Below are 24,018 nucleotides of genomic sequence, written 5' to 3'. Positions count from 1 at the left end.
AGGGGGAACCTAGGAGTCTAATGCTAGAGGCACAGGAGTGTTGGAAGTGGATAGAGATATCGGCATGAGTGCAACTTGATATTTTTATTTTAGCTATTCACATTTTAGGTACTGTTGTGAGGAAGCCCTCAGCCACCGCGGTGATGAGTTGATTGGCGATGGCCTGGGCCGGAGGCAGCCTCAGAGAGCCCTCCTTGTACCCCTCAGGAGCCTTGTCCTCCAGCGAACCCGTCGTGAGGCGCAGGGCGGTGCGCACCTCATCCATGGAGAACCACCTGGCAGACTCCAGCTCCTTGTCGTTGAGATGGATCTCCTCGCCGCCGGGCAGGGCCTGGGCAATGGCGCCAATCATGAGGCTGGAGGGGTAGGGCCACGGCTGTGACGAATGGATGACCACACGGCCAACGCGCACGCCGGCCTCCTCCCAGACCTCGCGCCGGACAGACTCCTCGATGCTCTCTCCGGGCTCGAGGAAACCGGCGAGAGTGCTGAACCAGTTAGGCGGGTAGCGCGTCTGACGGCCCAGCAGGACGCGCTGACCATCGGCGGACACGACGGCCGCAATCATGGTGGGATCGGTGCGCGGGAAGCAGACATTGGAGATGCCATGGCGGGTTGGGCAATCAACCCTTGCGGCTGCAGAAGCAGATGGAGAGGCATCGGTTGGGGGGCAGACGCGCTTGTACCCGGCGTGGACGGAGAAGTTTGGGTTACCGCAGCCGGCGCAGAACGGATTGCGGTTGTTCCAGTCGATCATGGATCGAGCTTGAGCATACATGGAGGCTGTGGGCTGTCAATAATTGGTCCTGAATACGTATTTGTTTGATGTGGTGCACATACCGGCTTCGCCGTGAAGGAGCATGCTCCTAGGATTTGTCTGAATACCCCTCCCCTGGTCCTCCTGACCCTTCAGCAGAGCTGCAGCGGCCTCGGAACCGGGGCCCTTGGGGCTGATGTCAACGGCAAAGAACGGATCACCCTTGACAGGGCCATGCCCTGAGGTCTGAATCTCCTCCGACGAGGTGCCCTTGCCTTCCAGCATGCCGAGAAATATGATGAGGGAGTTGGGCTTGGATGAGTCGAACTGCTTGATGGACTCGTCCTCGCTGAGCAGGAACGGCTCCGGGCCTATCAGGGGCTTGACATCTTCAAAGCTGAGGTAGACCAGGTCTGTCTTATCGGGAACAAGTGGGTTGAGGTTGTTGAGGGCGATGAACTTGGCGTGCGGGCTCTGGGCGGCTTTTCTCAGGAACACAGTGTCGGGCCGGAGAAATGAGTAACGGTTGAGAGAGCCGCCGGCGTAGTAGTTGATGATTTCCTTGCCAAACCGCCGGGTGAGCATCGAGTCGTCGGTAGCCAGGAATGGGACCTCTGGCATAAGAGGTAGTGTGGTCATTATTGGCCTGGGGGGGGGGGGCGAGGGAGGGGTCGGGCTCCTCGGCTTAGACGGTTGAAAGCGAGGCGGCGTATAGGTAGGGAGTAGTAGTAGGTATGGTCTGGTTTTTCCCCCCCCCTCTGGCGTCGGTAGATAATTAATAGTTGTTGCTTCAATACAGCGTGCCTGACTGTGGTATTGATGCTCGCGCTGACTCCTAACAGAATGGCAGTGATGACTGACAGACACCTTATCAAAGGCGTCGAAATGACGAGCTCGATGGTGGAGTTTTGGCTGAGTAATGGACCTGGTGGTGAATCGGTGATGCCCGACTCAATGTGCTGTTAGGCCCCCCGAATCTTCGGGTATTGGCCCGACGCCGGTGCGGCGGGCCGTAGCGGTGACCGGTGACCGGTGTGCACTGCAGTCATCGGCGCTGGCGGTGAGATTGGCATGTTTTAAGTACGAGGTGGTTGTAGGTAGTAGCAAGGAAGGTTTCTACGAATACGCATGTGGGAAATGACATGAAGCATCACGAGAACGTTGGGCGTCGCAAGGTTCAGGTTGGAGCAACTGTAGCAGGAGCGATCCCCAGCTTGTTGGGCTCATTCCACCAGCGACCAACAGAGACTGGCCGTTGCAGGTTCAGAGTGAGTCCATTGTCCACTGATCCAGTCCAGCAGTTCCACGTTCTTCCCCGCATTCCTGCATTCTTGTCCTTGCATTAAGAAGGAGCAATTGGGGCCATTTGGGGGCCGCAAGGGCGTGACGTCTGTGCAACCACGTGTGCTGTTTTAGGTGAACGCAAGGCGGCGAGACAATCCATGACATGCAACTTTGACTTTGTACCTCCGTCATTGAACTGAAAAGTCTGTTCCCACCTTCTCTGCATGACTCTCCTCCCCATTATTTACACTTCTGGCATCTGTCGCCTGTCCATTGATGGTGTCTCGATGCTAGAGCTACCATATTTCCACCGTTGTCCTTGACCCGAGGCTTGGAGGCCACCGCCGCGACTCAAATTTTCACTCGACTCCTTTCAAATTGTCCACCTCGGTTGGTTCCGGCTCAAAGCCACCATCGCCAACAACGAGAACAGTCATGGTTCCGCCCACGCAGACTCTCAACCTCGACGTTGAGGCTATCTCTGGCATTTGCGGGTATGTTTGCGACCGTCCTTTGAGCGAGAGAATTTTATCCAAAGCTGACTTTGGTGTCTCCCCGTAGCTCCGTGTCCATTGCCTGTTGGGGTAGGTCGACTGCCAAGCTCGTCCAAACCCATGTCCATGCTAACCTGACCAGTCGTCGTCTTCTCTCCACAGATCATCCAAAACTTTCAACGCAGCAGCGCAGACGCTCTCTCCGTTCAGTTCATCATAGTATGGCTACTAGGAGATATCTTCAATATCCTGGGCGCCGTCCTGCAGGGCGTTCTGCCCACCATGGTACGTTCATCTGCCGGCAGCTAGCCAGTACTATGGAGTATGCTGATGGCCAGCGCGCAGATCATCCTGGCCATATACTACACGATTGCTGATATCGTGCTGCTCGGCCAATGCTTCTACTACCGAGGTTTCACCTGGCGCGACGAGCCGACGCCTGCAAAGAAGCCCGCCTCCCATGCTCACGGCGAGCCGAACGAGCGGACCAGTCTCATCGACTCGTATTTCCAACGCGAGCGTCGAGGCTCCGACTGGTCCGCCCTCTCCCCGGCTGTCCCGCACATTGCACACACTCCTCCCGCCGCGCCCCCGACCACCCTGCAGACCATACTCTGGAACACAATGGCGGTGCTGATGGTCATCGCGGCGGGGGTGCTGGGCTGGTTCTTGGCCCCCAAAAACACCAAGGTCGAGGATGGCCCAGAGGGCGGGGCAACTCTAGAGTTCAATGTCCTGGGCCAGTTCTTTGGATGGCTGTGTGCAGTGTCGTACATTGCATCGCGCCTTCCCCAGCTCATCCTTAACTGGAGGCGCAAGACGACAGAGGGGCTCAGCATGCTCTTCTTCCTCTTTGCGTGCCTGGGGAATATTACCTACGTCCTCTCCATCTTCGCCTACGAGCCTAGGTGCCACGAGAAGCAGTGCGCGCCGGGCGAGGCTGGGAGGATCTATGCCCGGTACATGCTCGTCAACCTCAGCTGGCTGGCTGGCGCTCTTGTGACTTTCTTCTTGGACCTCGGCGTGTTTGCGCAGTACTTCATCTACAACTCTACCGGATCGCAGGCAGATGTGTCCAACGGGGTCAGTGATGGCGAAGACGATGAGAGCATAGACGAGGATCGCTGGGAACGACCACTTCTTTCCCGGCAAGACTCGACGTGAGCCGTCCCGCTGAATGGGCGCAAAGCAATATTTATACCTGGAACAACGTTCCATTCTCTCCATAACAGGTTATGGCAAAAAAGATTAAAAGCAGGGCGCAATATGGAAAACGGGTCGGTATGGGCAAAATAAAAAACAGGATGGGAAAATGTGTGTTTAAAATGGGATGGGTTATGGATATGCTTCTCGGCTGGAGTTCATATTGTATATTAGATTCAGAGACTTGACCCGATGGCTTGATCGTTACCAGAGGCAAGCAATTGAGCTACATATCGTCTCAGGACTTGCTCAACCCAGAGGGCCTCAATGGATGATCCTCAGTCTGATGCCAATTTTGGAGATTGGGACGAAGACCCCAATCTATCATGACCCTGTGGCCGTACAGGTGGCCCAAAGCTCGTTGATATCAAACTTTAGAGCTTAACGGAGGGCGCAAGGCTCCCGGTGTAGGATACGAAGTTGCTGGTGCAACAGCAACATCAGAGAATTTTATTTGGCGACTATGGGGACACAGATAGTATCCCCAAGGTCCAACACAACGACACCACTGAACCACAATAGATGTTTATCCATCGTGCTCGTGTGATTTACCCACGGCAATGACGCAGTTATTGCCAGTTCACAAAACTATCACTGCCCAAAAGGGCTTAAGATTGAGGATATGTCGAGACCACCCCACAGTCCCAAGTCGAAGACGTCGCTCGCGCCTGATAGGAAGGTGTTCTCTTTACTTTAGGAGGCCGGGAACGGAAGGAAACCCACAGAGAACAAAGGATAACCCTCAGCAAGCCGCATTAGCGGAGCCGCCATTAGAAATTATTAAAACACTTGACGGTGTAGAAATAACCCTAACTGATGATGAAGAGAAAAGGAAAAGAAAGAAAGGATTTTTTTCGGCGGCAGCGTTTTTATGCCCTCAAGGGACGTAGGGTGCCTAACCTAATCGGCTCTAGCTTTTGAGTCACGTGAATTCGCCGCCAGAGTCAGGGAGGCCAGGTACGTACCCATCCTCCCATTTTCTGCCGACAGCGCATTGGCAGGGACCCGACAACTGCGCGCCGCATCACCCAAATTTTTTGATACCCCATAACCTCGCTCTAGGCTGGACCGGACTCATCATCTTTTCCACCACCCCCGAATCCACGAACACACGACGCCGGAAGTCCGCAACCTCCTTCCGCCACCATGTCGTCTCTCTGGAACGCCTTCACTGGCGGCAACAAGCCATCGCACCAGCAGCAAACCTCGCAGTCGCATGAGGCCTACCCGTCGACACCGAGCGCGCCCGGCTCCTTCGACCCGTCCGAGGGCCAGGGCGTCGAGAGCTTCCTCCAGCCCTCCACCTTTGCCGACCCCGCGCAGCTGCACCCCCTGGCCGGCCTCAACCAGGACTCGCTCGAATACCTGACCCTCGAGGATGGCGTGCTGTCCGACCTGTCGGGCTCGCAGTCCGTCCTGCCCTCGCGCGGCTTCACCGACGACCTGTGCTACGGCACCGGCGTGACGTACCTGGCCGGCCTGACCGTCGGAGGCGCCTGGGGACTCCAGGAGGGCCTGAGGCGGTCGCATGGCCAGGCACCCAAGCTGCGGCTCAACTCGGTGCTCAACGCCGTGACCCGGCGCGGGCCCTTCCTCGGCAACTCGGCTGGTACCGTCGCCATCACCTACAACTGCATCAACTCTCTCATTGGATACCTGCGCGGGAAGCACGACGCTGCCAACTCGGTGGCCGCGGGAGCGCTGAGTGGTATGGTGTTCAAGAGCACAAGGGGACTGCGGCCGATGATGATCTCGGCCGGTCTCGTCGGCAGTTTGGCCGGTGCCTGGGCGGTATGTTCAACAGAATCGATACGTGACACCTAAGCTCTTCCTTTACTGACTACTTTTTGTAGATTTTCCGACGATCATTCTTCCCTATCCCTTCTCATGAGCCCATCAACACCTCCGACTCCCTCTAAATACAACCCACCTATCACCTGCGTGATTTAGATGGCTACTTCGACAACAAAACCCGAATAATTGAAAGAGAAGGCGGGGCGAAAAACGACCCCACGAGATGAGCGGGCAATAACTACGGGACGGCGGACACCAACCGGTAATCTCCCTTGTATATGCTGCATCTACAGCGATCTTTGTGGAGTTTGGAATCATGTTGGCATGGTACAGGACGTGATCTCTACTCCCATCAACCCACAGTGTACATTATATCAGGAAAATGGGGAGCGAGCATTAGACTGCGGAGGCCGGGGCGTCTGGGCTGCAATGTCATACTACTAGTATTTTACCTTGTGCTGACTGTCGGACCAATGTGGTGATGTTGGTGATTTGGGCATTCTGTCCCAATATGTCCCCCATACTGACCTGTTTGCCATCTCACTCGTCACGGCGCATGCTGATATCCCAGATTAAAAGATAGCGGACCATTGGGTTCACCGACACAAGATCTTTTTCAAGAAGTCGGACTTGGGCAGCATGGCATTACATATGTCTCCCCACCACTCTGTCCGCCGCAAGACGGTTCGGCCTTGACCACGAAGGCAGAGTGATCCGCTCATGTTGTGCGCCCTGATGCACAGGGTTATTACCTAACCAGACATGTGGGTTGTCACCATCAAACGATCTAGAAACGCAGTACTACGAATGGGCTAAAGCCAGAGAAGAGGTTTCTCTATATGACCTGTTGGAGAAGGCCTAGAGAATCCAGCTTCTCAAACGCCCGGCCAGGTTACCGGCGTACTTCAAAGCTAACATAATCGACATCATCCACTGGCTAGAGTAGGTGGGAATTGGGACTGACTAGCCTCATGTGACTTTATGTGGTAAACTGAAGCAGCGAGGGTTGACCACCTTGCCTAAATATCCAGGTATGGTAAATCCTTAGAAGGTACAAATTTGTCAGATATATGTATGGACAAGAAATCAATTAAGGGCTGTTAGGACCGTTTATTTGAGTCATCATAGGCCATTTGAAGATGGGTTTATGCCTAGATGGGAAGTTTGAGCCATTGTGGATGATATACTTGCCGGACGACTGTAAAGCGAACAGCAAAAACACTGAGAGCTGAGAGCTGCTGTGGCCTGGCATTAAGATAGGGGCTTACAAGAGCTGAAGTATCAGAGAATACTAAGCATGTTAGAGAAGAGACTATCTGGACTATAGGTGGACTTTTTAATGTTGTGCTCGTAGGTGGGCGAATAAAAGTAGTATGGCAAATATGGTTAAAACAGGTCGCATACAAACTACCTTGGCGTTTTCTTCCAGCTTCTTTTTTTCCTTCCACAGAGATCATCTCAAGTACCTATTCGGAATTATTTGGCGCGGTGTGTGTGTGTGTGTCATGTTGCTGAAGTTGAAATAGGGGAGGGACAGGTTTTCGTCCCTTCTCTGACCTTGATATGGAAGGCGAGCATGTCACCCTTTTCTCCTGTGCAAACCTGGTGACCTTTACTCCAAAACATCATCGAAAAAAACCGATTGGCCTTCAAAAATCGACCAAATGTGTCTCCCGTGCTTCCCATGGACATGGGCCAAGTATGAGGATCCGCTAGACACGCTCCAGTCCATGCCAGAGCAGTCGACGTGGACTCATGACAGGCAATCTTGGGCCTTGCAACGAGTCGTAAGTCTGCTTCTCTTCTTTCGTTTTTCAATCTCATGTTTTCTCCCCCATTGAGACACTCATGGTGCGGTTTGCTCAAGCTGGGCGCGTGGTGAGGGCGAAGGGTGTTGCCCCCTTTTTGTCCCTTTCTGCTCGAGTTTGCCGACACTGGAGATGGAATTGACACAGAGGGCATCAATTGCGTGACTGTATTGTATTTATTTCCTTCCTCCAGTCTTTGACCTTTGGTGGACCTTCTTCCCTGGCTCGGATTTGGACTCGGCGCTTCGCAGCGACTGCACCTTGAGCACGGTGACCACGCGACTGCCTCAACGACATCGAATCTCACAGGCAGGGAAGGCGGTCAGGAGTTTTCGTCTCCCTTCAAGTTTTGGCCAAGCAGGGCTCACCTTCTTTCCACCTGTTCGCACTTCCACCATCACAACCCAAGAATGGGCGAAGGACCTTCGCCGAACGAAAAGTCAACCAAGGCACCCCCTCGCCCCCCCAAGACTCCGTCTCGCCAGGCCCGTTTCGAAGACACAAACGATACCAACAATATCCAAGTCACCAGTGCTTCCGAGCACGCTGAGCGCTTGAGGCAAAACTCCAACTCCAACGCCAACGCAAACCCAAACCCCGGCGGCAACCAAAGTGAGCCCCCAGCGGGTGTTGACACTCAACCCACCAGCTTTCCCGCCGTCGGCCTGCCCCCAGAAACCCAGCAGCAGCAGGCACAGCAGATACAGCAGGCACAACTGGGACCTGGACGGTGGTTTATAGCGGCCAATCCTACCCAGAGTGCCCAAAGTGTCAGTCGGGCCGTCTACCAGCTGCCAGCAGGCTATCCGCACGCACAACCTCTCAACCCCGACCTCCACTACTCGGCCGCGCCTGTAAATCTCCCCCTCCTTCACCTTCATTCTCACCCTCAAAACACTTACCTCTATTATCCAATTCAGCAACATCCGTCGATCAACGTCACGATGGCTGCCGACTACCAGAATGCCACCCCCTTGCCTACCAACCCCGTCAACTACCAGCCGCCCGTCCCGGATACCACCCACGGCCCCATGAACCACGTCTACATTCCTCGATTTGATGGAGGTGGCCCTCCTCAGCAGGCTCATGCTCCTCCAGGTTTTCAAGTCTGTCCCCCCTCTATAGCTCACTCACGTCAACCCGTCCAGTCCCTCCACTGGCATCATTATCCTGACCCTGTCTTTTTATTTCCATGGCTGCCTCTGCTCCTTTAATACAAGCTTCTCCGGATAACCTTCTCTCCCCTTCTCCCTCACGTTTTGTTTGGAATGGGGCTTGTGTTTATTCGCACACCTAGTGGTGGTGCTCATGAGATCACCTGCGCCTTCCAGTTCTTGCTTAGTTGGACTATATGCTGACATCTCTGTCTTATAGCAACCTATCTTTGGTGGTGGTGGATCCCAGCAGCCCGCCTATATTGTCCACCCGCAGCCGATCTACATGCCACACCCTTCCTCTATGAACGGCCATCCCCCGATGGTCGGCCCTGCCCCTCAGTTCCAGCACGGCCCAGCTCCGGTGGCTTGCGGCGGCGGATTCGTAGGCGGCGGACTACCTCCTTTTGTTACAGGCAACACTGGGCCTAGCCCCGACGTCGCTGGCCTGGGTCGCACTACTGGTGAAGAGCAGCTCCGGCAGCTCAATTTTGCCCACGCGAACAAGATGTTTGAGCCGCAGGACTTCAAGCCCTCTGACGATGATCCGTCTCGCTTCTATTACGTCCGCGAGCTCGACGGAAACTGGACCCAGCGCAGCAGGTTTACGATTGATCACATGGGAGATTCCCGCTGGTATGTCACCGATGAGGGATGGTTCTACGCTGTGCGCCTCCCCAACTAGATAGGCCAGTCGACAGAGCCCTTTGTCAACGTGAGGAATTTGGAGGCTGCCGTTGAGCGCACGGACTACGGTGAAAGGCTATGATGGGGGCATGAAGGGGATATAATCACTCGTCATTATTTCACGGACTCAGATTGTAGAGTCTGAAAGAAATACATGAGATGATTTCATGTTGCTTTGGTCTCACCTAGCAAGAACCTCACTGCTCATTAACAACACTTTGGGAAACCGGTGTAGTCAACCTAACTAGACTACGAATGAATTTTGCCTTGCTCCTATGCCATGCTCGCATTTCCCGTTCCAGGTCGTTGAAACATGTGTGTTTATCAAAGTCCTCCCACTAAGATGTTGCCCCTGTATCATTCGATTTATATAAATACGGCACTAATAGGTATTCACCACCTCCTTACACGTATAATAATAACCAGCTTATAAATATACAAGTCCCAAACCGTAGCCGTGATCCTCACAGTTACGTAGTCTCGTAGTTTCTTAATCTCATAGCCTATTTGGTTCTGTGATATTGATCTCCTTCAACTTTTTTTTTCGATGCCTTTAATTCGATGTCTTCACAGCTGATAGTCAATTACCTTTTTGATCCAGCCGATAACTGCAGCCGTGACTATCAGAACGGCTAGAGCATAACAACGAGACGAGGAGGATTGAAGCTACTCGGGCTGCACTGAATCTCTATTCGGGGATATTTTCAACGTTGTGACAGAACTCTATGGCACCATAGGGCTTGAGATTGTGCCGCGTTTTCACTTTCGAGTCACTCCGTCCTCAGGCAGCTAGCAACCGAGTGCCTCACACCTGCCAAATGATCACTCCTTTCCCTCTTATCAGCTCTTCTCTCCCTCACATCCCATCCATACTTCATTTTGGCTTCGAATACGCACTGTAATCTTCTTGCTGCAACCAATTTGAGAGCTGATCTGAGCGGGATCCTCAGCTGTCAGCATGGCGCCTAAGAGTTCGACACGTCGTCCATCTTCTTTTTGCGAATGGGTCGTGGGAACCTCCATTGAGTCTGCAATGGGCCCAATTCCACAGAAGCCTCACCGACGCAGCATTGTACGGGTCGAGGTGTCCACTGACGACGAATCTGGAGAGGACAGTCTCATGATCACCTATCCGCGCACCGGCCGGCCCCGAACCAAGAAGAGGGCCGCCACCGTCAAGAAGGTCCGCTTCAAAGAGGCCCCGCGCAAGTCGGCGCTGAAGAAGACCACCACGACGACGGTTGTCACATCCGAGTCGGATCCAGAACCATCCGAGTCCAGCCTGAATACTTCGTCCGGAGAAAGCACCACATCCTGTGAAGCGTCGTCGGCAGAGAGCTCGGATGAACCGTCTAGGCCTATCAAGGTCAGGCGGCGAAGGAAGACGGTGTCTGACAGCGAAAGTGACTCTGAGCCACACCCAACGTGCAAGTGCTCGGAATGCGCCCGCGGGCGGCGCAGGCTGAGGAAGCAAACCAAGACTGCGCAGAGGAAAGAGGCAGAAGCAGGCTCGTCAGACTCTGAACCCAACCCAGCACCTAAATCCAAGGCTCGAAAGGCAAAGAAGAAACCGATTGACTCAGAAAGCGAGGAAGACACCTCCGAATCTGGAGTTACAAGTGAGGAGGAATTGGAGGTGCCGAAGAAACTGAAGGTAGAGGAGGGTAAACAAAAAAAGAAGCAACAGAAGAATGGCGCAGCTAAGTTAGGGGGAAAGAGAAAGAAAAAGAACAAGATTGTCAAAGAGGACCCTGAGGAAACTGCTCTAGAGGAAAAACCCGCCCCAGCAAAGAAGGGCGAGAAACCGAAGAAGGAGGAGTGCGAAGCCGAGTCTTCGAAAAGAGCCCAGCAGCGAGAGGGACCAAAGAAATGGAGCTACCCCGAGGCCTTCCCAGGCCCTCACCCTCGCCGGCCTCATTATATCGAGCCTGTTCGTGCCGAGGTTGTCCAGACAGAGCGCGTCATGGAGACCCCTCAGGATCCGCCCCCAAATGCCTACTACGACGCGAAGCACAACATAATTCGAGTCTACCATGGGCCTGTCTGGGGAGGAAATCCAAGCCAGTCCCTCTATCCCCGCCGAGACTCGTCGATGCGCCCTCTTCCCATCGGTATGCCCCATCCTACCCAGAACCCCTATTACTATGGGTTCAACAATCCTCCACCACCACAACAACAACCAGGGCCTGAGAACTTCCCCGTGACACAGGGGATGCCCACAAATGCCTGGAATGCCATGTGCCCACCTCCTAGATACCCAGCTGACCAACTGGGAGGTCCTGCCCCTCTAGATACGTTTGATCAAGGGTTGGCCACGAATGGGGGTGCCTTCCACAAGATGTGTGGAGTTAAGGGATTGGGATCCCCCTCGATCAAGAACAAAGATAATGCTGGGGATAATAACGTCGGACCAGGGAGTATCAAGGTGAGTCGACTACCTTTCAAAATTTTGTTTCTCAAAGGGATTTAAACCTGACAGCGCGTAGAGCGGCAAAGACAACCCCTACTACCCACAGAAGTCCCGGTCCCAGTTCAGCTACTGGGGCAGCAATAACTCACATCAAGGCCGACGGAGCTCTGGTGCTACAGGAAAAGGCGCTGGTGATGGTGCGAGCAACGCAGCCGCAGGAGACACCACGCAGAATCCTATTCCTGATGTTTCCGGTGGAGCTGAGATCTCAGGATGGGGTAATCAGCCCGCAAACGCAGGTGAATGGATAAACACCAACGACAACAATGCCAACCAGACTTGGGAAGATAATGCGAACAACGATAGTAACAAGACTTGGGGAGGTAATCCCGACAACGGCGCCAACGACACTTGGACGGCTAATCCCGACACCGCCAACGACAATCAGCAGGATAACGCAATTCCTCCATGGGACACCGCCAATGACAAAAATTATGCGAACCAAGACAATAATAGCATGGGCGCGGCGGTGGATAATGTCGGCGGTAACCTGGGGAATGATCACAATATCGCCCCCCCTACGGCGGTGCCTGCGACGATGCCTGGCTCTTGGGAGCCGCTTGGCCCAGGACGTTGGGGTGATGTCAACGCGGCCGCAAGCACCGGAGGCCAGGTTGATGCCCCTGTTGTGTGGTAGTTGATTTTTTTTGTTTGATTTGAAGACCGGAAGAGTTGATCTTGAGCTTGGCGCGTTGTGCGGGCTAGAACTGAGAGCGGCGTTTCGCGGGGTGCTCTATGTAGGGACGACTGGGGTCGATTTGAGAGAGGCCACGGTAGATAGATGGTATTATAGAACCAAAATAAGGCATAGATTCAGACCCAAATCGCTGCTACAGAGCGGGAAGTGAATTGCTCATGCGCGGCCTGCTAGGTAAGACAAAGGACGGGAGCGCCAAACCAGTTGGTCCCCGATCATGAATCATCACAGGAAGGAATCCGGCCACCGCTCACAGCTTCCCCTTGAACTCCTTGCTCTGCACTTCTTCCCACTGCTTCTGCAGCTTCGCATTCTCACGCATCCTCCACGCAGCAACGGCCACGGCCAGGGGCGGGCAGGCCAGCAGCACCCACGACCACCAGCCGTCGCTGGTCCTCCGCAGCTTCTCCATGGCCCTGGCCACCTCCTCCTTCAGCTCCTCCTTGCCGCCGTCGTTCCACAGCACGATGCCCCTGCCCTCGCCGCGGGCCTCGCTCTGCGCCGCCTTGACCCTTACGTCGCCCTGGCTGCGCACGCGGTTCTCGGCGTCCTCGGCCGTCAGGTGGGGGTCGCGCTCGCGCAGGCGGCGCATCTGGACGGCCGGGTCGCGGACGGCGACGACGGCGGTGACGCCGCAGAAGCGGTCGAGCTTGCTCTCGAACAGCAGGGGCACGTCGAGGACGACGGCCCAGTGGCCGCGCAGGTAGCAGGAGACGACGCGGCGGAACATGGCCCAGCGCACGGCCGGGTGGACGATGGCGTTGAGGACGGCCCGGTCGCGCTGGCGCTCCTCCGAGTCGCCGAACACGCGCCGGCCCAGCGCTGGGCGGTTGAGCGGGCGGCCCTTGCCCGTGGGGCCGCGCTCGGGCATCGTGTCTGAGGCCTCGACGAGGAGGTCTGGAGTCGTCGCGGCGAAGTGGCGCATGATGGCCTTGTAGCCGCTGGTGCCCGGCTCGACCACCTCACGCGCGATGACGTCGGCGTCGATGATGGGCAGCGAGTGTGGTGGTGAGCTGAGGATGGACGACACGGTGGATTTGCCCGTGGCGATGGAGCCTGTGAGCCCGATGAGGAGCATCTTGGCGGCGCTCTGTGCTTTTTTGTTTGTTTATTTGTTGTTGTCTTCTTTTGTTTCTTTTGGGGCGGCGCTGCAGCCGGAAGAGGGGCGGGGGGGGGGGGGGGGGGGATTGAGAGCCGATGAGGCTCGATGAGAAGAAGATGGGCGAGGTTGGAGATGCGGTGGAATGCTGATGAATCCCGGTCTGATCAGTAACCTTGTGGTGTGTAACCGAGGCTGAGGCTCGAAATGTGGACCGGTTCTTTGCGATGCCTTAGACAAACGGCGCAACTTGGCTTCTCGCTACCGAGGGCCAGTGCGAAAATGAAAGTCGGAGGAAGCGCCTGCTCAATAATACTTACTTTTCCACAGAGCTGCAGTTTAAATACTACTAGTACTGGTAGTACCTACATAAGTTCAAGTTGGTATCCCTCTTCCTCTCAACAGACGGACAGCCAGCATGCCCCAAAGTCAAATCTCCAGCACGTCCTCGTAAGTATCCAACACACTGTCAATCGGTTGGCAGAACGAGCGAGACACCAAACCTGGAACAGTGGAAATAACCAAACGACGAGTATAATAAAATAGCAAAACTATAATTTTCCAGCCAAGACATAGGATAGGTACTTACATATAACGATCTACTGCAATACGAGTATACATACTACTTACTAAGTACTCGTAGTATATTACGGACACGAAAATACTTTGCAGTATTATACGGATACTTACGTATTATACGAGCATATATTATGTGGTGTCAACACTTTCGAGTTTCGCTTTTTTTTTGTCAACCGCTTGCCTCCGATTGCGATCTAACGATGAGCTTAGACTCGTACTATTGCCTTTGCTGACACTGTAGTTTTGAGAGAACCTTCCTTAGGAATCGACCGCTATCCTAAAATCGGACGATGGTGAGCCTACCAGTGTGACGGAGACTTGGAATAATCTGTCGCGGAGCCTGGTTCTGGGGTTTAAAGTCCCTCAGGGTACTTCCGAAAGGTCGACTATTTTTCACAGGGGATACTGAACTTGAGCGTTCAGAATGTGTAGGAACCTAAGACCAGACCATCGTCCAGATCTGAAATGCAAGGCACCAGAGGCGATACTTCCACGTGAGACCAAGCATAAGGAGAGGAAAGAGCGACGAGGGGAGGGGGGAGCTTAGCGGTGATGATAGGAAGGAGTTTCACGGAGGAAGCGGCTAATGTAGTTCTGGGGCAGGTGGTTGGACGGGTATCTCTATTCATTAGGCGCCTTAGGCGCGGGAGAATTTGATTCTCACTATAGACAATGTTACAGAACCGATAAGCTTGTTTTATTTGCTGGGTATTGGTGTGTAGAGAAACGTTAACCATCATGTCGTAAGATGGAAACGCTATCATTGCTGTCATCTCATGCAGCGCGGGAGATAGTTAGATATGGTGGTGCCGAAAAAGGCGTGTCGCTCCGCTGCTAAAGGACGACGCAGCCGTGGCGGAGGGACCTGTAGTATAGTATGCACTGATTAGATGTATATTTTCTTCAAGGTCTTCCCAGATGTGGTCATGTCTGGCAGCTGTCCACATGGTCTTCGCGGCTCTGACATCCATCAGATCGGGTCGTGGTGGAGAGAGAGGTTTGCAAGGCCAAAGTGAGGAGGAGGGGATGGCAGAGTGAAGAAGGCGGGTAGACTTACCATACTCTTGATTCCCACTCTATAATCCAGGCACCACAGATCTTCAGACGTTCCCGCACGCTCGACGACTCAAGCAGACGATATTTCTCCCCATCTCGGATAGGAAGCATGTTTGCTAGCCACCACGGGAACAATTCTGGGTCGTTGGGACACTCGCCGTATACGGCAAGGCAATCTCTCCCCATCCATGGCACGCCCTGCACCCTCATCCGCTCCACGAAGTCATGCGCAAAGTGCATGAGGCTGCTGGTCGACATAGTGTGGAGGTCCTCCATAGTCACTGAGCCTCGGGTCGTCCCCTCAGAGCCCACTGTCGGTGGCCCGTCAGCGCCATAGTTCTCCTCTTCGTGTACCGCACCTGGCAGAGCCTCGGACGCCTCAAGCGCCTCCTCGTCCTCGAGGCTGACGTCGTCGATCCGTTCGATTTTCCCCACAGCGTATCCGTCGAGCTCACCATAGCTAGTGACCCGAAAACGCGATACTCCTATCGTCTCTATAAGGCTACGACCGTCACTGTAGGGTTGAATGTTGGTGATGCGCAAGAGCGTCCCAACCTCGTGAAACGAGGCTTCGCCAGGTCGATGATCCTTCTTAGGGAGCACCATTCCAAACGTCTTGTTCCCATCCATCGCTCGCCGGATCATCAAACGGTAACGAGGTTCGAAGACGTAGAGGAACGTCGGCATCGTGGGAAGGGACATGGTGCAGACAAAGAGCGGGATGTCGTAATCCTGACCCTGGACGAGCTGGTCCGCCGCGAGAAGTTCCTTGCGAGCCGTCAACTCATCCATCCAGAACGTCTCGATGATCCGGGTGATGCGCTCATTAGGCGGGCAAACCGTCCGGTTCAGCAACGGATTTATGGCCAGAGTCCTCCGGCAAACTGGGCAGCATCTTGAATGATCCAAGGTCCGCTGGAGGCAAGACCGACAAAACGTGTGGCCACATGCCGTGGTTAGCGGGTCGCAAAACAGGGAGTAACAGACCTGACAGTCCATGTCAGTTCGGGCCTCGTCCTGTAGCTTATGAAGGGCTTCCACCTCCGAACCCGCGAAGTCTTGGCTGGCGATTTTCTTGACAGTGTCGTTTGCCACCTCAGCATCAAACTCCAAATCACCATCCTCTGCTAGTGACCACGTTGCCACCAACCTGCCTCCGCTGAGGCCAATACTGCCGCTCGGACTCGAAAGGCCGGTGGTGACATGAGTCGACGTTCCCAGCTCAAGAGCTTCCCCCTTCGCCTGGCGGACATTGTCCATGAAGCAATGTAGCGTCTTGTTAAGGGAGACATCGATACGGCAGTCATCCAGGGCGTGCTCTTTTCCGCATTCGCCAAACGGGCAAATAAAGCCCAACAATCTGTCTGGCCCAGCGGGGTATGTGATGTTGACTCGTTTGTAGGTCTGTGGGAGACACTGCCGGCACAAGCTCTTGCCGCATGGGAGGGTGACCGGGCCCCGGAAGGGAAGAGAGCAGAGCCGGCATTGAAACAGCCTCACGATATCGCGAGCGCGGGCTCGTTGCTCCGGCTTCGTCTCAGGAGGCGCGCGCAGACCATTGCTGTGCGATTCCGAGGGGCCTGGTGAGGGTATGGTCGCGGCCACCTGGGACTGGGCGGCTGACATGAACGTCGCTTATGCACAGGAGCAGAGCCCTAGCACTCAACCCCCGCATGCAGCCTATCCTTGTATATTCACTGGTGGTCCTCGGTTTTCGGCAGATAGGACCACAATGAAGGTCTCATATATGTTTGCGATGTCGGGACGGTGATGCTACGATTTCTGTGCGTCGTCGGAACGATGTGGGGGAGGGGCGCATGGGTTGTATCGGCCATGGAAGCTCAACCTGAAGAAGAGACATGCATCGACTCTGAGATTCGTGGGTCGGCCTCGATGTCGATCATGGGTTCATTCTAAGGACTAGGTAAAATGTGAGAATGTGCCTGTTTGGAGACTCGCGGTGGTCGTAGTAGTAGTATCAATGGGATCAGATCGTCATACGACATGTCAGTGGACCCCTGGGGTTGGAGACTAGGAGACACGTGAGCTCGCGAGTCATGGCGTCAGAGTCCAATAGGGAAGTACTTACTCCGTATATGGATACTAGTACAGATACACACTATGGGAACCAGATATCCCAGTTGCCGTCAGGGGGGATAAGACGACTATTTATATTTTGCAAGGATTGGAATGCAGCTGCCATCGACTGACGAAATCCATACCAATACCTACTAGTAGTTGGGCCCTTCCTGACGTGCCCAAGAAACAGCCACGGCTCACAAAACGCTGGCAGATCTACCACTACTCTATCCATCATCCCCAGGTAACGTTGAGCCAAAAGTTTGTTTTCAAACGTCTACGCCTACCAGCTAAAGGACCCAAGTGCACAGGGGGAAATTGGCTACTACTAGTATTACTACCCCGTGCGCATGTACCTACTATCGACGGAGTTGCATCGGTTGCTGCTGCTGGGACTTGGCGACATGCCAAACCCGAGACAGCGGCCGGTGTCTTGGTGATTTCCAGCATTTTTCACGATCCGTTCTTTCCCAGAGACCTCAGAAAACCACCCTCGGAAGGTCTGGGGATGTGACGAGCTAGCCCAACGGGAAGGCGGACGCCGTAAGCCGCTGACGGCTCCTGGCCACAATCGTCAGCGTCATCGAGGTCATGGAAATAAGCAACTACGCACACATGGGACCCACATGTCGGAGGTAGAATTGGCAGGCCCAACTATCTCTCTAGGCAAGCAGCCACGAGTTAGATAAGGCAAAAATAATATTCGCCAGTACTAGCAGTATGATGCTTGTACGAGACTCAAATCTAAGATGCGTTCATAATCATGCACTTTTGACGCGTGCAACGTATGTTGATCGGAATTGGGTCGGGACATCGAGAAATCTACCAAGAAGAGGGGTGCTGCCCAAATCGTGTTCTTATTCATACAAGTATTAAATTCTTTGGGGTTACATTGTTGGGCATGGCCTTTATTGATATTAATATTAGGCTAGTTTCTGAGTCCTGATGTAACTAGAATTTACCTACTAGCGTGGTGAGCTCTATTGCTATTCAACAACTATCTAACAGTTGATCTTGGCGGGCGGCACACCAGTCCGTTTTCCCGAGAGGCGAGCAGGTGAGCTTGTATCTACGCCATCGAATTTGTTGTTGTATAAGAGGGCAGTACGTAATAGTTGTCTAACGTAGTTTATTCATCCAGGCAAATGGCTTTGGCCAAGGTGGCGCCTTGCAAAGATCATGGATTCATGAATCATAGGCAGAAATGCCCCAAGGAGGGCATGTCCACCGTCCACAACGATCCCGTCCCCGCCCTCACAGCGCGGAACTCACAAACCACTTGGGAAGTAGTAATATTAGACAATCATTTGGGGATAAATGGGTGCCCAAATAGCACTGCGTGACGCCTATGAGGTGTCTTGAGACGTTCTAGGGTGTCTTGAGGTGCCGCGGAGATGCGGCGACGAGGGGAATGCCATGGAGTCGTGGACACTCGAAAAGGATTGCGGTGAAGCTCGACGTCATGGAGTGACGATCCCTCAGCTGCCGAAACGTCGGTCAGCGAATGGTACTCATCACGCCGTAGTGACAGCTTCAGGTGGGCCAGTTGCGGATGTTCAATTCATTTAAACGCCCCAAGACACTTGTGGTAGTAATGGCGAGCTGAACTCTGCCCGTTGCTGAACCCACGAAAAACCCCCAGCTCTCGATCCACAGCCAACTTCCCCAAACAAACATCGCCAGGTCGCCCATCACCACCCAAAACAAAACACCACCAAATCACCACCAAGACACCAACAACGGCGACCATGGTTCCCGTCCCCGACACCCAGGCCCAGGAGTCCATCATCGCCAAGTTCGACACCCTCGTCCGGTCCATCGAGAACCACGAAGCCTGGACGCCACCCAAACCGCACCCCACCCTCTTCCACATCTGGAACTTCGTTAAAGGCAGCCAATACATCATGACCGAGCTGGAAAACATCCGCCACGGCCGGCCAGTCCAGCACCCGAACCAGATCCCGGCCTACCAAGAAGGTGAGTTTGTCCACGGGGGTTGCCCCCCCCTCTTTCCTTTGAAACCAGCCATGGGCAGGATTTGGCATGCTGAGCTAGCAGCCAAGGATGATGAGGAGAGAGCCCAGAGGTGTTTCTTCGACGTCCTCACGAGGACAATGACCATCAATCAACTCCTCCAGAATCCCAACAGGATGACCATGTTGGGCCTGGCCCCCCTGGATATCGGGAACGACATCAAGTCTAATAGCAAGGACGTCGAGGAGGTCCTCATGGCTGTTCCCGAGTGAAGGGCTGATGTCCTTCGGTACATGATCACATGGTACGAGAATCGCTATGTGGGGGAGAAGGAGAAGGCACGCGCTGTTGCCTCGGCGGTGCAAACATGTTAAAAGCCCTACCCAGATGGGCAACAAGATACAGTGCTGTGGATAACCAAGATCATTAAGTCATCACGATACCATCGGCCTACCTTATTAGAGGCGGCTTGAAACCCGGTAGTACTCCTAATACAGGGATGTAATCCAACATAATCATAACCACTCTCCCGGATTAAATCCCACACTTAATCGTCTGAACAGTATCAAATCAAAACTCATCGTACGCCGCCCCAGCGGCCCCTTCCATTGGTTGACCTGTCCCACGCGAGCCTTCTCCCAATGTTGCCAAAACAGAGACAGCTGCAAAACAGTACGCTAAGTGTCCACATACCCATTTCAACCGTCTCCTGGCTGGCGATACCGGCGAGTGGGAACGGAACAGCCGCCGCAGTAGCCCCGGCAGCGGTGCTGTCTTCGACAGAGTCGTTAAAGCTGGCGGCAGCTCCACCGATGCCTCCGCGGAGGTAGACGAGGTGGGCTGGGGGCGAAGGCATCATGCCCGGGGTGACGCCGAGGAGAAAAATGGAACCCATGAGTCCGACGGTGGCCGAGAGGATGAAGCCCACCTTGGATCGATCTATCAGCCACCAGAGGAGTGGGTTGACGAGGGCGAGCGTGACAGATACTTGCAGGGTGGAAGCCCAGGCCAGTTTGCGCTGCAGCAGAGGCATCTTGTCAGCAAATTTGTACCACCCCAAGGTCGGTCACCCGGAAGACTTACAATGGCAAAGATGATGCCGACAAAAGCGCCGATGGGGCGCATCACGAGCACGCCGTCCGTCGTACGGCCCGCGTTCTCGGCACACGTTGGGTCCGTGTCAACATCCACCGTCTCATCCTCCTCGTCACCGATGGCATCACCCCACGTCCTGTCGGACCACGGCATGGCGGCCCCTAGCACAACGCCTGCAATGCCCCAAAACGCCAGCGTCTTCCAGTCGTAACCAGTCTTGGCAAGTTTATCAGCAAACGGAGTTGCAGCCGGCCACTGGCTGCGGTCCTGGAACCTAGCCAGCAGGACGCCATACCCAACGCCCAGCGCAAAGAGTACGCCTGCGCGGAGCGTGAGCGAGGAGACGCTAACGGCGGTATGGCCCTGAGAGTGCGGGATGGTAGTATCTTTGGCGCGGTAATAGGAGGAGCGGCGTCGCTGGAGGTGGGCGCGGCCGCGCATGAGCTCGTATGTGGCGTCGTCGACACTAGGACGGCGGATGGGCGTCTGCGCGCCGGTGCCCCAGGGTGTGTCGTCCTCCTCGCTGTTATTAAAGATGCGATCGCGGCCCGACGCGGTGGGGGAGTAAATTCCGTAGAGGGTGGAGGAGGTGAGGTTCATGAAGGAGCCGGGACGGCTGATGGAGGCGTCGTCAGAGCCATCGGCAGCCGAGTCGGCGTGGAGGAGCTGGGGGACGGAGCGCTTGTCTTCCTGGCCATGTTCGGACGCGTCTTCGTCTTCTGGCGGCGTGGCGCTGGTGAGGTTGAGGCTGAAGGGCCGTTGGGGGACAGGCCTCAACAGAGGCGGACCGTCATCGGACATGTCTATGAAGCTTGGAGGTGCAAGTCTGTGGCCGTGGGGTCGGAACGAGAGCAATGATGTCTATTTGTAGCATGGCAACCGGTCAGCTTCGGCTGTCTCAATCAATCTAATATCCCTACTAGCAAGGTCCAGGGTGGAACCATACCTCGGGATGGAAGTCGAGGCTTGAGACACGTCGAGTCCAGCAGTTCGGGATGACCAACTTACAAGCTACCAATGGCTGCTGGGCAGATAACAATGGCGAGGGAATGCTGATTGCAATGCAGTGAACAAATCTTTTGGTGCCCAAAAGTCAGAACTGGAGCTTGGTGATATGAAAGACAGAGTGGGAGAGTTGTTCAGAGGGGAGGAAAGGCAGCCCAACATGACTCGTCCCCCCTCCAGCTTTGCTTCCCAAGGGTCTCAAGGTTGTTCACATGCATCATGTGAACGGGACTCGCCTGTCGCCTCCCCACCACGACTCCATAAGGGCAATGAGGGCGCCTTGTTTATGCAAGTCAGGGCACTGGGAGCAACCTGGAACCATGGAAATCATCAACCCGGTGACTGGATAATAGCTCCTCTCTGCCAGGGATCAGACCGGCATTCAGCACTGAGGCCCAGTGGGACGATGTCATTAGTGGTCCCATCAGGGCGTTCAGTGGTGCCACAGCGCCCGGGGAGAGTGGATCCTCCGCTGGAAGCAACGCCATGGTCCATAATGAGTTAGCTGCCGCTCAGCAATGCGGGACACCAGGGCACCTACCCACCTGCAGCGGTGCAGCACTGCAGCCTCAGCAGGCACCACCACCACCAGGTGGTCTATATCAGGAACGGAGCTGGAGATCTCAGCCTGCAACACGAGCTGTTACAATGGAAGCCCATCCTCGTGACATCTGATAGTAATTTCTCCTCGGGCAGCAGCCACTCGAACGTGTTCACCTTGGCCGCCTGTCACCGTGTCACCTGAGCCCCGACTCCCTCGGTGTCCCTCTCCACACGAATGTGACACTTCTACCCCACACCAGGCCCGAACCCATGGCAGCGACTCGGAGCGAATCCGAACTGCAGAGCGCGCCCAGCTTTACGAGGCCCCCAAGCCTCCGAGTCACGAGGTGTTTGGGTAATACCCCCTAATATCCATCCGGGAACGCGCTGCTGGTCATGCCCCGCCTCATCGCGCAGCCACTGCAGCTTTTATGCGGGGGATCGACTTGGGCATTGTTTTGGATGCACATAATATGCGGCAGGTAGGTATCGATATTAAATAACCACGGATGGAGCCGGCATATTTCAGAGGCTTTCACATGTCTATGTGCAGATCCATATCCATTACTCGTCATCGCTCTCGTCGCTGCCAGACGACTCGTCCTCCTCCGCATCCAGCGCCTCCAGCTCCTCGTCGCTATCCATCACTCCCTCCGGACGGGGTATCATCAGGTACCCCGTCATGCACGTAACCCTGTTGTCCGTCTCGCACGTCCCAATCAGGCTCCCAATAGCCTCCTCTCTCGGCTTCTCGCACGCCTTCCGGAGCTCCTCCACACCAACCGCCCACACTCTGATCACACCGTCGCTGCCACCAGCGATCACATATACCGTCCCCGCGTCCGCCGCGCTCTGCACCACCATAAAGTCCTTGATCCGACCCGTCACCCCGCTGTCCTTACCGCCGAGGTGTGCTACAACCCTGGCGACGCCCGGCGCCATGCCTTCCTTCGCGTCCTTGATCTTGGTGATGTGCTCGTCCTTGGTCGATGTAAACACGATGCGTCCATCCTCGGTTGATACGGCCAGCAATGTGATCGGCTCAGCCTCATCGTCCTCTTGTCCCACCGATACGTAGTTGACTTGGTGTATCTTGGTCCGCGTCGTCGGCATCACCTTGCACTTGGGCTCGCCCGCCGTAGTGAAGACGACCACGTCCCGGTCGAACCCAACAGCAAACTCGTCCTCGCCACCCACGTTGCCCCAGACAAGCTTCTTACCGTCGCCCGACGAGTGCCGGCCCTCGCCCACCTGCTGCAGCAGCTCACGCTCGTAGTTGAGCGCCTTGGCCCTCCGGCCCGTCATCAGGTTCCAGGGCCGCACCTTGCGCTCGCCCTTGCTGACGCTCATCATGAGCATCATGCTTGGGTGCACGGCGAAGTCGTTGACGCCCTGCGGCGTGCCGTCGTGCGCCGCCGTGTCGCCGCTCGGCCGCCCCATAGCCTTAGTTATGGGGGCCTTGATAACGCCCACGGGCGCCCAGTCGCGCGTCCGCGTCACGAAGATCTTGGAGTCCTCGCCCGCCGACATGAGCTTCGACCGCGTCGGGAACTGCAGCGCCGTCACCGCCGACTCGTGGTGCTCCAGGTTGACCAGCGGCCGGTTGTACGGGTCCTCGACGATCGGCCGCTTGGCTACGTTGCGTAGCAGGTCGTGCGGCCGCTCTTTGGGTGGGTGAACCGACAGGCTGTAGAGGTTGATCTTAGAGTCGGCGCTGCCCGACGCCAGGATCACGTTCTGTCTCTTGTTGGGGGTCGGGGCGGACGGCGGCGAGATGGCCACGCAGCGGATCGACATGGTGTGCGCCTTGAGCAGGAATGTATCGGTGAACTCAACCTGCTGCTTCTTGTCCTTGCCCTTGGGCCCAATGGTAAGAGTTAGGCCGTGGAGGTTGCCGTCGTAGGACCCCGCGACCACCCGTATGGCATCTCGGGACTGGGTTGGTGCTGAGCTGCTCGGTTTCGCTGACCCAGTGGCGGCTTTCTGTTTCTTATTCGATGTGGGAGCCTCTGGAGCCTTCGCGGGCTCCCCGTTCAAAGGGGCCTGTCTCTTTCGTTTCGCCATCTTTGGTTGTGTTGAAAATTTGTAAACCGAATATGGACGAGTCCTGGGGTCTCGGAGGTGCTGCGGTCTGCAGGCCTGTAGGAAAAAAAAAAGTCGGAGCGCCGACCGATAAGATCAAGCGGTCTACATGCATAACCCCAGTATGTGCATAATCCTATCGTCACTGCTTACACCCA

The 24,018-nt window shown here is 55.2% G+C and overlaps 10 protein-coding genes across 10 annotated transcripts; 5 read left to right on the top strand and 5 right to left on the bottom strand.

The window, feature by feature from the left end:
- Positions 1 to 97: 97 nt before the first annotated feature.
- Positions 98 to 1,396, bottom strand: NPY1 (NAD(+) diphosphatase; the record flags this gene model as incomplete). The annotated part of the gene is made up of 2 exons (XM_083197533.1): positions 98 to 783; positions 841 to 1,396. 2 exons carry the CDS (start codon positions 1,394 to 1,396, stop codon positions 98 to 100), a joined length of 1,242 nt encoding a protein of 413 aa, XP_083047001.1.
- Positions 1,397 to 2,476: 1,080 nt separating this feature from the next.
- Positions 2,477 to 3,699, top strand: RTC2 (PQ loop repeat-domain-containing protein; the record flags this gene model as incomplete). Its single annotated transcript, XM_083197532.1, has 3 exons — positions 2,477 to 2,535; positions 2,724 to 2,820; positions 2,881 to 3,699. 3 exons carry the CDS (start codon positions 2,477 to 2,479, stop codon positions 3,697 to 3,699), a joined length of 975 nt encoding a protein of 324 aa, XP_083047000.1.
- Positions 3,700 to 4,884: 1,185 nt separating this feature from the next.
- On the top strand, positions 4,885 to 5,657 carry TIM23 (protein transporter TIM23; the record flags this gene model as incomplete). Its single annotated transcript, XM_083197531.1, has 2 exons — positions 4,885 to 5,529; positions 5,592 to 5,657. The coding sequence occupies 2 exons, from the start codon at positions 4,885 to 4,887 to the stop codon at positions 5,655 to 5,657; spliced, it is 711 nt and encodes a 236-aa protein (XP_083046999.1).
- A 2,093-nt stretch (positions 5,658 to 7,750) lies between these two features.
- Positions 7,751 to 9,179, top strand: ACO1O0_008164 (uncharacterized protein; the record flags this gene model as incomplete). The annotated part of the gene is made up of 3 exons (XM_083197530.1): positions 7,751 to 8,194; positions 8,261 to 8,446; positions 8,715 to 9,179. The coding sequence occupies 3 exons, from the start codon at positions 7,751 to 7,753 to the stop codon at positions 9,177 to 9,179; spliced, it is 1,095 nt and encodes a 364-aa protein (XP_083046998.1).
- A 1,035-nt stretch (positions 9,180 to 10,214) lies between these two features.
- On the top strand, positions 10,215 to 12,288 carry ACO1O0_008163 (uncharacterized protein; the record flags this gene model as incomplete). Its single annotated transcript, XM_083197529.1, is given in 3 exon segments — positions 10,215 to 10,253; positions 10,266 to 11,606; positions 11,668 to 12,288. 3 exon segments carry the CDS (start codon positions 10,215 to 10,217, stop codon positions 12,286 to 12,288), a joined length of 2,001 nt encoding a protein of 666 aa, XP_083046997.1.
- A 310-nt stretch (positions 12,289 to 12,598) lies between these two features.
- CAB5 (dephospho-CoA kinase-domain-containing protein) lies at positions 12,599 to 13,426 on the bottom strand (the record flags this gene model as incomplete). The annotated part of the gene is made up of 1 exon (XM_083197528.1): positions 12,599 to 13,426. One exon carries the CDS (start codon positions 13,424 to 13,426, stop codon positions 12,599 to 12,601), a length of 828 nt encoding a protein of 275 aa, XP_083046996.1.
- A 1,653-nt stretch (positions 13,427 to 15,079) lies between these two features.
- Positions 15,080 to 16,708, bottom strand: ACO1O0_008161 (uncharacterized protein; the record flags this gene model as incomplete). Its single annotated transcript, XM_083197527.1, has 2 exons — positions 15,080 to 15,966; positions 16,075 to 16,708. The coding sequence occupies 2 exons, from the start codon at positions 16,706 to 16,708 to the stop codon at positions 15,080 to 15,082; spliced, it is 1,521 nt and encodes a 506-aa protein (XP_083046995.1).
- A 2,201-nt stretch (positions 16,709 to 18,909) lies between these two features.
- ACO1O0_008160 (uncharacterized protein) lies at positions 18,910 to 19,407 on the top strand (the record flags this gene model as incomplete). Its single annotated transcript, XM_083197526.1, has 2 exons — positions 18,910 to 19,138; positions 19,220 to 19,407. 2 exons carry the CDS (start codon positions 18,910 to 18,912, stop codon positions 19,405 to 19,407), a joined length of 417 nt encoding a protein of 138 aa, XP_083046994.1.
- A 298-nt stretch (positions 19,408 to 19,705) lies between these two features.
- ACO1O0_008159 (insulin-induced protein-domain-containing protein) lies at positions 19,706 to 21,031 on the bottom strand (the record flags this gene model as incomplete). Its single annotated transcript, XM_083197525.1, has 3 exons — positions 19,706 to 19,752; positions 19,829 to 20,153; positions 20,219 to 21,031. The coding sequence occupies 3 exons, from the start codon at positions 21,029 to 21,031 to the stop codon at positions 19,706 to 19,708; spliced, it is 1,185 nt and encodes a 394-aa protein (XP_083046993.1).
- A 1,311-nt stretch (positions 21,032 to 22,342) lies between these two features.
- On the bottom strand, positions 22,343 to 23,842 carry MAK11 (WD40-repeat-containing domain protein; the record flags this gene model as incomplete). Its single annotated transcript, XM_083197524.1, has 1 exon — positions 22,343 to 23,842. The coding sequence occupies one exon, from the start codon at positions 23,840 to 23,842 to the stop codon at positions 22,343 to 22,345; it is 1,500 nt and encodes a 499-aa protein (XP_083046992.1).
- Positions 23,843 to 24,018: the final 176 nt, after the last annotated feature.

This window comes from Amphichorda felina, assembly GCF_050947745.1.
Source record: "Amphichorda felina strain 45539 chromosome Unknown scaffold_8, whole genome shotgun sequence".
NCBI lineage: Eukaryota > Fungi > Ascomycota > Sordariomycetes > Hypocreales > Bionectriaceae > Amphichorda > Amphichorda felina.
This window is presented reverse-complemented; position numbering and strand designations above follow the sequence as displayed.